Here is a 12,988-nt window from a genome sequence, read left to right as displayed (position 1 = left end):
CGCGGTGCTCACCTCAAAAAAAGTTTGTGGAGAAGGAAAACAACTTTCATAATCTTTTAAAAGCATGGAAGACAGTCAAGAGGAGGAAGAGTTTCACCAGTCTTTACCATGGAAAACAACAGTCAAGGGTGAGTAACCCAATTAGCCCCTTGAAAATCTCTTGTGGGTTCAGAGACCAACACAGGTGACAAAAAATAAGGTCAATAATAGCTGCAGGAGGGTAGGCAGGGATTCACCAAAGGGATTGGCAATCTGGGAGGAGGAGACACTACAACAACATCATGGCATTACAATAGAAGAGCAGCAGAAACAAGAACATGCTATTAGGATGCTGTGGTGATGGTCATTCTGAACGTAAGTGACAAAGATACGAAAGTAACACATGTTACATGTGGGGAAATCCATTGGGAGTTAAGTTATATCACAGCATGCCCTGCACATATAGTCTAGTTTATAACTCTTCACTGGAAGATATTTATGAGAAATTATAAGGAAAATAATACAGCATGTATACATTTATCTGAATCATTAAAAAGAAAAGAAAAAGAAAAATAAAGAAAGACTACACTAGAGGAGGAAATGAACAGAGTGCTAATGCATCACATCAGCCTTGAAGGATAAACAGAATGGACATATGCCAAAATCAGGACTCAGAGATCAAGGAAAAACCTAAGAGCTAAGAGGAATGTCAGCATGCCGGCCTAACAATGATGGGGATACCAAGGTTACACTCGATTTTTGTATATTAGAAAGGCATTATTAAACTGGAACACAAATATATTAAATGTCATCTGTTTCCTCTTCTTTTTAATCTGTTAATTTAAATGGGTAAACTCTGTGTAAGTACTTACCATATGGAAAGGGCAAAGAAGAAATCATATAAATGTAAACTTAGCTCAGAGAGGACAGATGGACAAAGAGGAAAAAGGAACTTTATCTACGTTGTTACTTCATTGTTTTATTGGCCTTTTCCCTCTAAAAAGTTATTGAAAAACTGTAAGTAGATTCTGAAGGGTGTATTTAAGTGTTAACACCCAATAATATAGCCAGTCCTCTGTATCTGTGGTTTCTACATCTGCAGATTCAATTGTGAATCAGAAATATTTAGAAAAAATTTTTCAGAAAGTTTCAGAAACTTGAATTTGCTGCAAACCTGGCAACTATTTCCAAAGCATTTACATTACGTTTGGTATCATAAGTAACCTAGCTAATTTAAAGTCTATGGGAAGATGTGCATAGGGTCTACATAGATACTAAACCTTTTTTTTTGTTAAATATTTATTTATTTTGCGACACCAGGTCTTAGTTGCAGCATGCAGGATCTTTTGATCTTCACTGTGACATGCAGGTTCTTTAGTTGCAGCATGTGGGATCTAGTTCACTGCGCAGGGATCAAACTATGGTCCCCTGCATTGGGAGTGCAGTGTCTTAGCCACTGGACCACAAGGGGAATCCTAGATACTAAGCCTTTTTATGTAAGAGACTTGAGCATCTCAGGATTTTGGTGTCAGTGGGGGTACTGGGACAAAACCCCAGCAGACACTGAGGGATGACTGCATTCTCTTTGTACAAAGGTCTACTGCTCTCAAAACTTGGCATCAGATGACTGTACTAAACACAGATCTTAGCTGGCCACAAATGTGGGCATTTGTGCTCAATCCAGTTTCCTACCCAACAAAAGAAAACTCAGTAAAGAACAGGTACTGTTTAGATCACAGAATAAAACTTAATAACAGCATTACTATCACAGCAGTGGCAGGTTCCACTTCTTATTAATGCCCAAGTCACTTTTCAAAAGCACAATCTAAAGTGTTTTCAAAGACTCTTAAGAACCTGTTATTTGAGTAAGAACCAAAGAGGTAAAAGGCTTATTAGTTCAGCAGATGTCTAGTTAGTCCTTCTCATAAATACTTATTTTTGCCTTTGATCCAAAGAGTTTGGGAAAATTCAACCATCATACCTAATAAGCTTTTCAAGCACATGTTATGCATGGGGTGTTTCAAACAAAGAGGCAAAAATAAAACTCATATAAGCTCAGAAACGCCAGCACATGAAAACAACAAAACAGGAATTAAGGGGGGGAAAAAAAGCTAAAAACATGTAACTTGATCATCTGAGTCACTAAAGATGCCAACTAGTATATCTATGTTCTTAAACATACACTTACTCATTATCATTTACTAAAGATGTTGACGAAGATACTTACGATACTAAATGGTGAAACTACAAAAAAACATGCCTAAGAATGGTAGATAATTTTGAGATCATGGTGACCCCTTAGGAGGGAGAAGAAAAGGTTAGAGCATTAACTGTATCAGTAACTTTTTTATTTAAAAAAATACAATATGAAGCACACAAAAAGAAAATATTCAAGTCTCTAAAGGCGTTTCCCCCTCTCCTTAGAAGTTTTCTACTTCAGAGCTTTTGGTCTTGTTTAGTCCAGTCTTCTTAGGACTGGACTTCTTCTTACACAAAATGTGAGGCCTAATCTCAAAGCTAGGCCCACTTTTTCTTCTTAATTTTTTCTTTAATTCTTTTAAATTTAGGTATAATTGACATATACAATATTAGTTTCGGGCATACAATGTAACAATTTGATATTTGTATATATTGCTAAATGATCACCACAATAAGTCTAGGTAATATCCGTCACCACACAGTTATAATTGTGTGTGTGTGTGTGTGTGTGTGTGTGATGAGATCTTTTTCAATCTACTCTCTAAGCAATTTTCCAATACACAATACAGTACTATTAACTATAGCCACCATGCTGTACATTCCACCCTCAGGACTCCTCAGGCCCACATTTTCTGACTTCCCATCCTTGAGGGTTTGGCCACAGCTCACAGTGACTCTGAGAAAAGGATGAGCAGGAGTGCAGCAGGGTTTATGAAAGCAGGGTAGCACCGTGGTTAAGGGCAGGGGCCTGGAGTCAGACAGCCCTGGTCCACATCCCCGCTCCACCACGCCCTTGCCGAGGCTTGGGCAAATCAACTAACTCCTCAGCACTTCAGTCTTCTAAGAAATAGAACCAGTGAATGGAACTATTGTGAGGATTCCACAGGCTAATACACTTAGAATGGCATATAGCCCTTAACAATTACAAATACTGAATGAACAAACAAATGAAATGCCATTCAGGCAGGATTCAGAATCTAAATTGAAAACAGCAAGAATTTGGTTCTGGTTTAGCTTCTCACACAAAACACTTTATTGGTTTAACTTGAAAATAAAAAGAAATTCCAGAAAACTTAGTACATGTAAAGAAACTAATGATCACCTGTAATCCAAAACTAATTACCACTATCATTTAAGAAAACATATGTCAAGTAAGTCTGTGAAGAAAGCAACATAACAAGAAAAACCTAACAGATTCTTTCCTAATTCAATAAAGGAAAGGGTATATGTTAAAAACAATATCAATAATAGTCACTACAGATATATGCATATATCATTATGCATGTACACACATGTATTTTCTAAACATTTTATTTTTTTTTAATTGGTGAGAAATTGCTTTATAATTTCGTGTTGGTTTCTACCATACCTCATAGTTTTGATTTGCATTTCTCTAATAATGAGCGATATTGAGCATCTTTTCAAGTGTTTATTGGCCATCTGTCACATGTATATATGTTTTTAAAGCATATAAAACTATTTTGAATAGGGGTTGACAAATCAAGGTTCATGGAACTAAGAATAGTTTTTACATTTTTAAAGGGTTGTTAAAATAAGAAAAAAAAAAAAAAAACAGAAGAGAGCCACAGAGATCCATAAAGCCTAAAACACTTACTATGTTTACTACAGAAAATGTTTGTTGAGCCCTGATTGAGAAAACAGACATGAAACACTCTTGGGGGGCACACAGTTGGAAGTTTCACTTTTTATATAACACACTTAAAGAATTATTTTTCACTTTCCATTTTACAAAAAAGGGTCATCATTTTTTAAACGACTTTCTTTTTTTTTTAATTGGAGGATAACTCCTTTACGATGCTGTGTGAGTGTCCGCTGTGCAACAACGGGAATCAGCCGTAAGTACATATACACATGTATCCCCTCCCTCGTAGCCTCCTCCCACCGCGCGCGCCCCCTCCAGGACGCCGCAGAGCCCCCAGCGGGGCTCCTGTGCTGTGGCAGCCTCCCACTGCTGTCTGTCTCACATATGGCGGTGCAGATGCCTTAATGCTACTCTCTGTTCCACCTGCCCCCTCCTGCCCTGTGTCCTCATGTCTGTGCTCTACGTCTGCAGCTCTAGTCCTGCCCTGCAAATAGATGCATCAGTACCCTTAAAAAAATTTTTATTAAAAAAAAAAAAAGAATCTTGGAGGGAGGTGGGAGGGCGGTTCAGGATGGGGAACACATGTAAATCCATGGCTGATTCATGTCAATGTATGGCAAAAACCACTACAATATTGTAAAGTAGTTAGCCTCCAACTAATAAAAATAATTGGGGGGAAAAAAAAGAATCTATTTTTTCAAAGGAAGGCACTTTTAAAAGTTTTACTTTTTAAGAGAAACCAAGGGCATGTGAGAAGCAAGGACCCTGAGTTAAGTCTCTGTATGGGTGAGAAGTCTCTCCAATATCAAATAAAGGAAATGCAGAAGACTCTGGGGCCCGCTTCTCGTGGCTGCTGCCCTGTTCCCACTGCTACCAGTGCTAAAGCATCTCCTATACCCAAATGCCTTTCAATCCTTAACTTCAGTACTAATGTTCATGTCTGGGGGGTGAGGGTGGGAAGGAACAGTGAAGAGGTAACCTGGAGGTCTTCTCTGAATTATTATTAAATATACAGACTTTGAGAAAAGGTAGCTCCTAAACAAGAAATCAGAATCTCCTAGTCTATCCCCCAAATCTACCAAACAGCTCTCCAAACGAACAGCACTATGGACTTCTTTACTCAGCCTGGCCACCACTTCCAGTATCTGCTGGGGTCCCTGTCAGGAAGGTGGCCACCCCATCTTAGCTGTGTTCAGGCATGTTACCAATCACACTGCCCACACCAGCAAAGGACACGCCAGGAGCACACTGTCACCAGCATTCTCTCTCTGTAAAAGCCATCCATATCTACAAAGGGATACTGTGACATAAGGGTAGCCCCCCTTATGAGAGCACAGTGGGGCAACTACTTTTTCCATTTTGCTCAGGAAGAGATCTCTTTCCTTTTTGTTCCACTCTGACAAGAAGGATACAAAAGGCAACTTTGATATCCATGCTTCTAAGTTAACAATGTGAAAATCACATGGTTAGAGCCACTGCATTCTACTTACATAGGATGTTTTGGATTCAGCATCCCAACAGTCACATGCATAATGGGCCATCTCATTCTCCATGTGCTGTCGGAAGCGGAGCTTCTCTGGAGAGACTCCAACCTTCACGAGGTAGAGGTAGATGCGGCCAATGAAATAGCCCAACACTGAGTTGTTAATCACACCCTAAAACAAATGAATAAACAAACTGGTAGATAAGTAGGCAAACAACATGCAAACAAGCACAGAGGAATGGAAAAAAACCACAAACATTAAGGCTATTGAAGGCCAAGGTACCATTTTCCATTGAGTTATTTATCATTTACTGAAAAATCTTTGAAACACAAAGCAACACAGCTTTCAGAATGATCTGAAATACCCAAAAATGTGATTAAGGCTATTTTCAAAAGTTTAACTGTCAAGCTAACAAGCAGATAATAATGAATGATGTTATTCAAAATCTTTCCACCATACTCACTGGGTCAGCAAAAATTCAGCCTTCTAAATCTACAGTACTAAAAATGACATTCATAATAATGACCCTAAGGAATGGCATATATTCCTTCTGAATTAACAAAAATCGTAAGACATCCTAAGGGGACATTAATGTATTCTTATCCACTGAAATTTGTGAACCCCATATAGTATAAGTCCCCTTACAACTTTAGTACAGAAGGGTTTTAGAAATCATCTAGCCCCATCTCCTACCACCTGCAGGGCTCTTCTCTGCAAAAGGGCTGACAAATTATCACTCAGCCTCTACCTGAATATTTTCAGACAGGAAGCTCATTGTTCTCAGGGCAATTCATTCCATTATTAGGCAGCTACTACTGTTACAAAGTTTTTATTCACTCATTTCTCTAGACAAATAACTATAGAGAAATTCTATTACATGCAAGACCTTATCCCAATTGTTATGGGTAATACAGAAGAGTTTAAAATAGAAAGGGCTTGCTTCCTGTGAGTCAAAATAAAAGAAAGTCCATATTGCAGTCCATATTGTTAAAGTCAGATTGATGGGGGACCTCCCTGGTAGCTCAGTGGTTAAGAATCTGCCTGCCAATGCAGGGGACACGTGTTCGATCCCTAGGCCAGGAAGACTCCAGCTGTCGTGGGGCAACTAAGCTGGTGTGCCACAACTACTGAGTCTGAGTTCTACAGCCTGCAAGCTGCAACTACCGAGCCCACACACCACAACTAGGGAAGCCTAAAACCCTAGAGCTCGTGCTCCACAACTAGAGAAGTCACCACAATGAGAGGACCACACTGCAACTAGAAGTTTGCGTGTAGCAACGAAGACCCGGTGTGGCAAAAAAAAAAAAATTGATGCGGTACAATTCAAACCAACAAATTTTTTCCAAGTGCCCTGATAAATTTTTTTTCATGTTAGTCCCAATGGCCCACACATTGGCACATTCAGGTAATTCCCTCCCACTATAATAATAGTGTATAATAAATATTGTTAAAAAAACCACATACTGTATCAAAATATAGTGACTATCAAAATATTTTATCATCCAGTACACAGAATCTGCTGAGTACTGAACTCCAGGAAGAGGTATGCTCTAAATTAAGTTATCTATGGAATCTTACCTGTTCAACAGCATCTCCTAGGCGCATTTTCCGAGCAGACTGTCCGCTGACCTGGGCTTTTGCTGAATACAAATAAAGGTAGAGGTCTGCCACATTCTGGAACTTGGGATGTTCTTTCTCACTGGGATCTACAAAGTGCTCAATTTCTGCCATTGTGAATTCTCTGAAAGCAAAAATATAAGGGATAAAAGTGGCACATTTAAAAAAATAATCAAAGCCCTTATTTTAAACTTCCTTTTACAATAACACAGAATAATACAGAAAATAGCTGTTAAAGGACAGATTGATACAGCTTTTTTTTTTTAAATTAGGAAAACCCAGGAACTTCCCTGGTGATCCAGTGGTTAAGACTTTGCTTTTCAATGAAGGGATGTGGGTTCACTCCCTGGGAGCCAAGATCCCACATGCCTCCTGGCCAAAAATCCAGAACATAAAACAGAAACAACAATGTAACAAATTCAATAGAAGCTTTAAAAATGGTCCACATCAAAAAACAATCTTAAAAAATAAAATTAAGAAAATCTGACCAAATGTCAGACACACACAAAAAAATGAGATACTGAAATAGTGGCTTCCAAATAAAATGCTTTTCCTTAAAGCACTGGCAAGTCTTTACTAATGCACACTAAATGAAGTGCCTGATATTTACTTTTCAAAGAATGGGAAATTAAAAGTGAATTTAGCTTTTAAAATAGTCTGATTTCTTCCTTTTTATTGCTCTGAACAAGTAAATGACTGATAATGGCACCATACAGCTGGTGTCTTTAGAGTAACAGCTTCTTAAATGATGTGTTATTCAAGGCAGAGAACATCAGGCATGAATTGAACATGCTAACATCAAGTTAACTGCATAATGATGAAATAAATATGCACATAGTAATGGTTTCTCAAAAAGATTTCCCTGAATGGCAATTTAGTAGCTATTGGGGGGGGGGGGGGGATGTTTAAGTTAATTTTATGAGTCAAAATCAAATCTCTCTTCTTTAAACACACACACACAATTTACTAGGGCACTTGCATGATTATCTTAGATGTTTTAGAAGTAAAGAAAAATTGCTTAAATGGGCCCTAGAAATACATGAAATGCACTGCAAAAGAACTTTTTTTTTTTTTTACTTTTAAATGTCATCTCTTATTTAGTCCTGCAGCATCTATATCTTAATGGCCTTTCAAAAGCTATCAAACACCTGTGAGCACAGAAATGAGAGACAGAGAAGCTTCATGTCTGTCCTCACAAAGCTTCCAACCAGGACAACAGCAAGAGAATACCTAAAATGAAGGGCAGATCAAAAGAAGGACCCTGTCCAGAATCCCAGAATAATCAACTGCCAAAGTCTTTCTATCTGTTCTGTCAATTAATCCAAGCTCACAGACAGGAGATGGAAATCAACACTGGCACTGACTCTATCAGCTGTCTCTTGTCTTTGAGTTCAGAGACTCTACCTGGAACTGTGGAGACAAAACAGTCATCAGACTAGAAGACAGAGCCAGCTCCCCACCTAAACCAAAGGGATCACAGCTATACAAAGACTTACCACCTGACAACTCTAGGTCAAGAAGACGCTGTAACATTAAACAAGTCCTAGCCCTACCATGGAATAAAAACCATGGAGATACTGACTTGTGAAGGATGAATGGATTTCCACCCAGGATCCTGCAGAGGCACATGACAAAATCAACCAAAATCCAGACGACCAGGGAATAAAATGGCAGGAAGCCCCAATGGACTTTGCCCCATTAACTCCTGGGACCGTTTCTCTGTTCTAAACCGCTCTCCCTGTTTATCACTTTTTATTCCACAAGCCCGAAGTTTTGCCTTACTTCATGGTCCTTGATAATCATCCAACGGTTACCCTCTTTGATGTAAATCCTCTCCAAAACACTGGCTTTAGACAAGCTCAGTCTCAGGCAGCTTACTCAATATTCTGAACGCAAGCTTGCAGACACTTCGTTTTCCAAAAGCAAAAGGAAAAAAGACATGAAGAAACCCAGAGACTGAGAAATAAGACAAATTCAAGTCTGACAAGTTTTTCGATGTCACAAAAGCCAGTTAAAGTTTAGGACTACTTTTCATTTTGCAGCAAGGCTCAGCGGGTCCTCTCCATTCCACTTCTCTAAGCTCCTTCCTCATGAACTCTCCCTTTTCTAGACCATCCAGCTGAAGGGACTACAGGCCTGAAGATAAAGTCCGGTGAGAACATAGGAGCATCTCCTCAGAGGGTGTCACCAGGACTCACAAGATCAGGCAGGGGCTTTGCATGCTCTGATAGTTATAGGCAGGATATGCTATGCCTGATGCTTGCTTACAGCAAGTAAGAACCATAGTTCCGGTGGTAAAGAATCCGCCTGCAATGCAGGAGAACCCAGTTCAACTCCTGGGTTTAGGAAGATCGCTTAGAGGAGGACATGGCAACCCACTCCAGTATTCTTGCCTGGAGAATCCCCACGGATAGAGGAGCCTGGCGGGCTACAGTCCACGGGGTCAAAAAGAGTTGGACACGACTGACAGAGTGAGCACAGCATGACAAGAAAAGAATAAAGGAAATGGGTGGGCTGCTGGAGCTGTGGAAAGTCTAAGAAAGTGAAGTTTACTGACATAGCCCATTTTTATGTGAAATTTATTACCTTAAGATATCAGTAAGAAAACGTATAGAAATTGCAAAAAAACCTAAGTCATAAATAGCTAACTCATAATGAGAAAAACGTAACTCAGCAGTGCCAAGAGGCCCTCTGCACATTCCTGGATACATCTGACAAAGGGAAGTTATTAGCACAGAGATAAGAGACTGTCTGAACTAGAGTAGACAGAAGCAAGCTTGCTAGCTGGACTTTCTGTCATAAAGGTGCCCCAAATATGTGGAGGAATACCAACTGGCTCCTGAAACACCCTCACCCCAACACCAGCAACTGTCTGCCCTGGATACCCAGGATGGCCCTCCTGCCGTAACCCTCACCTCCTTCTACCTCACCCTACTCTCATCTCCACCATCACTTCCAGGAAATGCCTGCGTCGACAATCAAGATCTTACCATCCTCAAAACAGAACATGAACAAGGGGAAAAGATCATTTTGGAGCAGATGTGAAATGTCAGCTATTCACCCTTTCCCTTCAAACCACACAGTCACTCAAAACCACCCCTCATCCCAGAGATTACAACTGAAGGTAACAAACATAAACTTTTTTGGAGGATGAAAATAAAGATATAATCATGTAAGAAAGGACTTCCCTGGTGATACAGTGGTTAAGAATCTGCCTGCCAATGCAGGGGACACGGGTGTGATCCCTGGTCCGGGAAGATTCCAAGTGCTGGGGAACAACTAAGCTTGGGCGCTACAACTACTGAGCACGCACCCTAGAGCCGGTGCTCTGCCACAGGAGAAGTCACCTCAATGAGAAGTCTGTGCACGCAACAAAGAGTAGCCCGTGCTTGCCGCAACTAGAGAAAGCCCATGAGCAGCAATGAAGACCCAGTGCAACCAAAAATAAATCAGTTAAAAAAGGATGTAAGAAAGAGGAAAGCTGTTTCAAATCAGCAAGCCTTTGTTTCCACTTCAATGCAAAAGTCACTCACTAATTTCACCAGCAGAACACCATGGGTGGTACCTGACTCGGATCAGTCCAGATCGAGGGGAGATCTCATTTCTGAAAGAATTTCCAATCTGGGCAGCAGCAAAAGGCAACTTTCCTTGGTTGAATTCCAAAAGCCGTTTGAAATTCAGGAAAATCCCCTGTGCAGTTTCTGGTCTCAAATATCTATAAATTTAAACAAATCAGTCTGTTACAAAGGAAGAAATCATATTTTCCAATAAATCCGAAATTCTAGATACAAATCCTAAAAGTCCTAAACATACTATTCACACAAAGCTGTATGGGCTCTAAAACTGTTTTAGAAATGCATATTTTCCTCAGTAGCAAACATTCTCACACAGGTAACAGAGAGGTATCAGGTGATTGGTATGGAAATACCATTGTCAGAAATGTCATTTTATTTCATCACTCCAGTGAATCAAGATGACTTCTCTTATGATGTCTCTTAAAACCTTAGATATTCTCCTGATTAATCACTTACTTTGGAGGCAGATGACAATTTTAGATCCTTTTAAAAATAAAGTTAAGCATCCCTCTGCTGTTAACCCACATCAAAGCATAACCGTGGAACTACTAAAAAAAAAGAAGCCAGTACAGGCTGACAATTAACATCAGAACTCACTCAACAAAACCATTATACCACAGCAGGCAATTTCATATCAATTTCTTCTTTGTACCCAGAGACACAAAGAAATAGGGAAATCCAGAATGATCAAATCTTTGTGGTATTTTGTATTTTCAGCCCAAGGCTGCTTCTGATTGTCTCCACATTTTTAAAAGACACAGTCACTCAAATATACCATTACAGCCACTGTTCTCTTTTCAATTTCGCAGAAAATATTCTGTACAAAATATCACATAAGAAAGCACTCTCAAGAACCTACTTCAAAAGAAACGTTTTATGAAAAAACATTTTTAAAACAAAAAATAAAATTTTACCTTCTTCTCACTCTAATATACCAATTCTTTTTATTTTTTTGTTTTTATCCAAATATAAGCATAGTTACAGTTACTATGCATATTTATTAAGTAGAATGTACTAAAATATGAATTTTCTTTTATGCTTTTCCATTTTATAAAAAAGTAAAATTTTCTTATTTAACAGTTGCAGAGAATTCTACTAAAATAAACTACTATAATTTATTTAGCAGTCCTCAAGTTACTGGATGAATAGGTTATTTTTACTTTCAATTTATATACTTTTTTTTTTTTTGGCAAAGTAGTCACATTTATTTTCACATCCAAAATAAAATCCCATTACGTCATTGCTTAAAGACATACAGCAAGAATTAGATGTTACACACCACTTTCAGAGCACAGATTATCTTGAAGTATCTTTTAAAATCCTCTTTTAAAGTAGGAATAGTTAAGGACATATTAAAACTAGCTGACTTTTTTCCACCAAGAATTTTACTGAACAACATTTTTGCTGTTTTGTTCCACTATCTTCTATCATTAATTAATACACTCTTGCTAAGTATACCTGCCTTTCCTTTTGAATTCTCTCCTTAGATAAATTCACAGCAGTGGGAAGGCAGGTCAGAGGTCATGGCCCATTTTATGACTCTGTGTATTAACAAAATGAAAGGCTCATCCTTTGCCTCTTTCCACAAAATATCCTAAATCAGCCCACTGTCTTACTAAAATAATTCTAATAATACATTGTCACAATTCATTTTTTGTTATTCTTTACTCTCTACTCCAGGAAACATGACCCAGCTTTATCTAGCAAAACCTATCCTGTCTTACCCTAAAATGAGACCATGAGAAAAATATCTGAGGCTATGAAATGGAATACTTTGACTAAGTTTGCTAACAATGAACAAAGAATCTGGACATATAAATTCTGGATCATACTGCAAACTGTTACAGGTTTTCTACTCTATCTGCAAAAACCACCTTTTCATGAATCAATAAGCTAAATGTATCCTGTCCAACAGGGTAAGCCACATGTCTAGTGATTAAGACTGTTTCCCCCACAGCGGCCACAGGTTTCATCGCTGGTCAGGGAACCAAGATCCCACATGCCATGTGGCATGGTCAAAAAATAAATAAATAAGTTTAGAAATTCAGTTCCCCAGAAGCACCAGCCCCATTTCAAATGCTCAACCCCCACATGGTAGTTGCTAGTGGCTACCACATTGGACAGCAACAGCTTATAGAATATCTCCACCACTGCAGAAAGTTCCATTGGGCAATGTGATCTACACTAAATGGTTTCCAAAGTCTCCCTCAACAGTAAGTTCAATATTCTTCTAACTCATTCTTCAACTCTCTCTCCTGCCCTATGTAGTAATAACTATAAGAACTGATGATTACAGACTTCTGTATTTATGCCCTCCCCAAAATGGACAATATATACTAAAAAATAATTATACTCAGAAAGAATTAGAAGAAATAAAATTTTAGAATATATCTATCATTATTTCTCCTTAATATACTTGTCTGCACTTCCTACAAACCATTTTTCAAACATTTTCCTTCATGGTTGATATTAATATTTACCTTTTATTACAAATAATTGGTAATAATATTACATAAACAATAAGTGACACA

At 38.6% G+C, this 12,988-nt stretch overlaps 1 protein-coding gene and 1 long non-coding RNA gene across 2 annotated transcripts in view; both read right to left on the bottom strand.

Moving 5' to 3' along the window:
- GARS1 (glycyl-tRNA synthetase 1) overlaps nt 1–12,988 on the bottom strand; it is a 42,263-nt gene that overhangs the window by 11,950 nt on the left and 17,325 nt on the right. Inside the window, exons 8-10 of the mRNA XM_070468121.1 lie at nt 10,448–10,597; nt 6,844–7,006; nt 5,272–5,436 (exon numbers count right to left, since the gene is read on the bottom strand). Coding sequence (XP_070324222.1) covers nt 5,272–5,436; nt 6,844–7,006; nt 10,448–10,597 — 478 coding nt within the window. The remainder of the gene's footprint in view (nt 1–5,271; nt 5,437–6,843; nt 7,007–10,447; nt 10,598–12,988) is intronic.
- Nucleotides 1,261–5,247, bottom strand: LOC139035228 (uncharacterized). Its single transcript, XR_011487861.1, has 2 exons — nt 2,848–5,247; nt 1,261–2,276 (listed from the first exon to the last, which is right to left on the bottom strand). It is a non-coding gene; the product is annotated as an uncharacterized lncRNA (long non-coding RNA).

The sequence above is a fragment of the Odocoileus virginianus genome, chromosome 1 (genome assembly GCF_023699985.2).
Source record: "Odocoileus virginianus isolate 20LAN1187 ecotype Illinois chromosome 1, Ovbor_1.2, whole genome shotgun sequence".
Lineage (NCBI taxonomy): Eukaryota > Metazoa > Chordata > Mammalia > Artiodactyla > Cervidae > Odocoileus > Odocoileus virginianus.
Note: the sequence above shows the minus strand (reverse complement) of the source record. Positions and strands in the feature narration are given on the sequence as shown.